The sequence below is a fragment of the Penaeus monodon genome, chromosome 3, assembly GCF_015228065.2.
Source record: "Penaeus monodon isolate SGIC_2016 chromosome 3, NSTDA_Pmon_1, whole genome shotgun sequence".
NCBI lineage: Eukaryota > Metazoa > Arthropoda > Malacostraca > Decapoda > Penaeidae > Penaeus > Penaeus monodon.
In genome coordinates, this window is record NC_051388.1 from 55,547,211 (window position 1) to 55,552,210 (window position 5,000).

Below are 5,000 nucleotides of genomic sequence, written 5' to 3' on the forward strand. Positions count from 1 at the left end.
GTGGCCCCCTCCGCCGCCGCCACCGCCGCCTCTGTTGGCCTGGAGGGAAAGTGGACGCTGGGGTTAGGCTGCTGTGACAACGGTTATGTACAGAGATTAGGTTGGTGAGACACAGATGTATAATTGTTTACTGTAGTAGAAAAGATGTGTGACAAAGATAAATCAGTATAATCATAGCAATACTCATAATGGAGAAAACATGGTAATAGTATGTCATTGAAATCATTACTATCTCTCCCAGTAAAGAATTTAAATTGACCTAGTTAATACAAAATTAAAGAAACATCATACATCAGTAACTGCGATATCATAAGTCGCAATCAAACCATGAATACTTTTACTAAAACCAGCGATAGTTTAAACTTCAGCACGAAATCAACAGAAACGAACACGGCACCAAAATCAACCATAGGTGTAATTAGATGAGCATTACAGCAATGGACGACCCAAATTGCACGCAATTAAGAGTTCAGCCACAAATAAACACAGAGGTGGGTCTAGGCTCCCTCCCTCCCCGCCCCTTACACACACACACACACACACACACACACACACACACACACACACACACACACACACACACACACACACACCACACACACACACACACACACACACACACACACACATACATGCCTCACCCCGTACGCGGATTAACCTTGTGTACCCGTGTGTGTTCTCCTTTGTCCAGATAATGGCCTTTGCACGAGAGCTCCCCTGGTATTAAACCACCTCAAAAATGTATCCTAAATGCAGGCCCATTTACAGCATTAGAGGAAATTACAACGACAAAACACTCAAGTACATACACAACCATATTTCAACAGTTTTGTCACACTCTTCATCATACTTGACGAGGCGGAGCGAAACACAAAAAGGTCATAGAAAAAAGGGAGAATTAAAGATAGACCAGATTTGCGACGAGCATACATGAAGAGCTCGCAATACGATGTCAGAAGCTTGTAGTAATATAAATGAAGTGGTAGAAACTGCACTTTTTATGATTCAAGCGCACTATTTAGAGTAGGAACATTTACTGCGCGGGCGTGTTTGTGTGTGTGTGTGTGTGTGTGTGTGTGTGTGTGTGTGTGAAACCCTGCGTGTGTTTGAGTATGCGTCTGTGTGTGTGGTTGTATTAATGGAGTATAACCAGAATTACATATATAACAAGAAAAACAAATTTCTATAAAGGAACTCTAACCTGTCCAGCTCCACTCTGTAGCATTGTCTTTAACAAACTTTTTTTTTCAAAATATTTATGCTAAATTATTAACCATCTTCCCTAATTAAAAAAAAAAATCTTGAATGTGACTTTCATTCAAGTTTAGTATACGATTCTTTTAAAGCAAAATTCCTAAACCACGCTCTGTATGCCACAGTTGCAACCGCACCACTATACTCGAGTGCCGCTGCCACACAGCTGTTGCCTATGTCCATATTGCAAATACTAGGCTCAATAGCCGTGCATTCATTGCACACTTTTATCTTAACCATTGCCAGTGAACCTCTCTGTGCTTGTTTGCCTTCACAAGCACAGTATGCAATTTGTTTTGTTTGTTTATTTATTTTTTTTCTCTCTCTCTCTCTCTCTTTTTCTTGACTTAATCTTGAATTAAGTTCAATATGTATGCAAGGGCGAGAGTTCCTCCAAAGCGATTTAGCGAAAATCTTCCTCATATTTTTATGATTTCATTACGTATTCCCTCTGTATCCTTCGGTCTGTAAATTTATCATTTTTGGTACATTCAAAGCACTGAACTTTTCCAAAATAATCGTCTTGTTTAGCGTTTTATTGTTGTTTAAATAAACTCTCATATCCGGTCATTTTCTTTCTACTGCATGTAATCTATACTCTCATACAAACTGTCTACGAAAAAGAACACAAAAAAACAAATAATAAAAAAAACGTGTTACTTCGGGGTAAAAACAAGCATACAAAGAAAAGAAGAGAAAAAAAAAGATAATTCATAAAACACATAAGAAAGCCATTTCACATTTCTTTACGAAAACAAAAAAAATACAACCAATAAAACGTAACAAAAAAAAAATCCTTTTGAAAATTAAACAAACAAACAAACAAAAACAAGAACAGAAAAACAAAAAAATAAGAACCAAAACTGAAAACCAAAACAAAACAACAAAAAACAAGAACAGAATCAAAAGAAAACAAAAACAACAAAAACAGTAACAGAACCAAAGCTTTAAAAAATAATAATAATAATAATAATAACAATAATCTTCCTCCCATCCTCGCTTACCTTCGCCCTGTTCGTCCTGTTATTATTCCCCTTCTTCTTCGCCTCCTTCTTCTCCCCCGGGCGGTTCTTGTGGATCCTCTTCCGTGCCGCCTGAAAGATCTTCCAGTAGAGAATCAAGATGGCTGTCAGAGGGACGTAGAAGGTGGCCATGGTGGCGAAGATCTGGTAGCCGACGTCCTGCGACACGAGGCATTTCTTGTGCTGGTTGACCCGCACCAGGAAGTCGGGGTCCTTCCAGCCGAAGAGAGGCGCTATGGACACCACCACCGCCGTCAGCCACACCAGCAGGATCATGGTGCCGATGCGCGTGCCGTTCCGGGAGTGGATGTAGTCCACTTGCGTGACCGCCCAGTACCTGACGGAAGAAGGGACCTGTCAGTCGGTGGTGGAAGACAGCAGGGCCTCCGCGATGGGAGAGGGACCCCTGGACTGTCCGACGAAGGGGGAAGCAACGTCCTTAAATAATATCCTTAAATAGTTGGCTTAAACTACGCCCATAAGTGGCTTACGCAACATCCTTAAATAATATGCTTAGATAATTGGCTTAAACAATAGTCTTAAATAACTGGCTTTCAAAGCATCCTTTAACATCCCTAAACATTTCAATATCTTAAACATCATTAAACATATCTAAAAAACACAAACATTATTAAACATCAATAAAAACATTCTTAAACAGCAGCCTTAAACATCAATTTAAAAAAAAATCTTCTTTACCATCATTAAACACCACAAAAAAAAAAAAAAAAAAAACATTCTTCAACAGCAGCCTTATTCGCAATAGAAACAAATGACGATCTAAAACCCAAGCGATGAGGAGAGATCATTACCCTCGTCCTTAGCGACGGAGGGAGAACGAAACCACCGTGATCTTGCAAAGTGAGTTTCATGGGAATATTTGCTGAGAAAAAAAGTGTGTGGGGCCCTTTATATAGCGATAAGCGTGCAAAATAATATGGATACAGAGAGTGTACCTTATCCTTCCATTACTAAGTGTCTTTTGAAACAGAGAAGTGGTATACATGAATATATGCAGACGGGATTCTTTTTAACATATCCTAAATTTTAAAAAGTGAGGGGCGTCGAGTTATATAACAAGTGCATTATAACGAATAGGTAATACTAACTTAACCCCTGGAGTTGGCACAGTACGAGGAGAGAGAGAGAGAGAGAGAGAGAGAGAGAGAGAGAGAGAGAGAGAGAGAGAGAGAGAGAGAGAGAGAGAGAGAGAGAGAGAGAGAAACATTAATTCAGAATGTGATGGAAAAGGCAAAATATTTACCTATCGAGAGAAACCGAAGAAATTATTTTGAAGTGCGATTCGTCATTCAAAAGGTATCTCTGTCGCTCGTGCCTTTCCCTTTGCCTCTCGCCCTCTCACTTCCTCCCCCATCTCATTAAAAATTTCACGGACAAACAGTTTCACAATGCCCCTTTCCCCAATCTCGGATTCCTCATCCTCTCCGCGACTTGGGAAAGCGAAAAAGAAGAAGAAATAGAAAGAGAAAAAGATGTGGTATCTGCAACTCTGGTTTGTTCAGCAGTCACGCAGAAGGAAGGAGCACGAGGGAAGGGTAATGAAACTGGGCTCTTTGCAATCCTCTACCGCTCTCTCTCGCTCTCTCGCTCTCTCGCTCTCTCGCTCTCTCGCTCTCTCGCTCTCTCTTTCTCTCTCTCTCTCGCTCTCTCGCTCTCTCTCTCTCTCTCTCTCTCGCTCTCTCGCCCTCTCGCCCTCTCGCCCTCTCGCCCTCTCGTTCTCTCGCTCTCTCGCTCTCTCGCTCTCTCGCTCTCTCGCTCTCTTGTTCTCTCGCTCTCTCGCTCTCTCGCTCTCTCGCTCTCTCGCTCTCTCGCTCTCTCGCTCTCTCGCTCTCCCCCTCCCTCGCTCTCTCGCTCTCTCGCTCTCTCGCTCTCTCGCTCTCTTGTTCTCTCGCTTTCTCGCTCTCTCGCTCTCTCGTTCTCTTGTTCTCTTGTTCTTGTTCTCTTGTTCTCTTGTCTCTGTCTCTCGCCTCTCGCTCTCTCGTCTCTCGCTCCGCTCTCGCTCTCTTCTCCGTTCTCGCTCTCTCGCTCTCTCGCTCTCTCGCTCCTCGTTCTCTCGCTCTCTCGCTCTCTCGCTCTCTCGTTCTCTCGCTCTCTAGCTCTCCGCTCTCTCGCTCTCTCGCTCTCTCGCTCTCTCGCTCTCTCGTTCTCTCGCTCTCTCGCTCTCTCGCTCTCTCGCTCTCTCGCTCTCTCGCTCTCTCGTTCTCTCGCTCGCTCTCTCGCTCTCTTGTTCTCTCGTTCTCTCGCTCTCTCGCTCTCTCGCTCTCTCGTTCTCTCGCTCTCTCCGTCTCTCGTCTCTCGCTCTCTCGTTTCTCTCTGCTCTCTCGTTCTCTCTGCTCTCTCGCTCTCTCGCTCTCTCGCTCTCTCGTTCTCGTACTCTCGCTCTCTCGTTCTCTCGCTCTGCTCTCGCGTCTCTCGTCTCTCGTTCTCTCGCTCTCTTCGCTCTCTCTCGTTCTCTCGCTCTCTCGCTCTCTCGCTCTCTCGTTCTCTCGCTCTCCTTCTCTCGCTCTCTCTCTCTCTCGCTCTCTCGCTCTCTCGCTCTTCCTCTATGGCTCTCTCGTCTCTCGCTCTCTCGCTCTCTCGCTCTCAGCTCTTCGCTCTTCGCTCTCTCGCTCTCTCGCTCTCTCGCTCTCTCGTTCTCTCTCGCTCTCTCGCTCTCTCGTCTCTCGCTTCCTCTTCGTTCTCTCGCTCTCTCGCTCGCTCTCG

The 5,000-nt window shown here is 44.3% G+C and overlaps 1 protein-coding gene across 1 annotated transcript in view; it reads right to left on the reverse strand.

The window, feature by feature from the left end:
* The window catches only part of LOC119597358 (5-hydroxytryptamine receptor-like), a gene marked incomplete in the record, with an annotated part of 24,667 nt that overhangs the window by 4,821 nt on the left and 14,846 nt on the right, over positions 1 to 5,000 (reverse strand). The window contains 1 exon segment of the mRNA XM_037946917.1: positions 2,259 to 2,613. Within this exon segment, the coding sequence (XP_037802845.1) occupies positions 2,259 to 2,613 (355 nt within the window).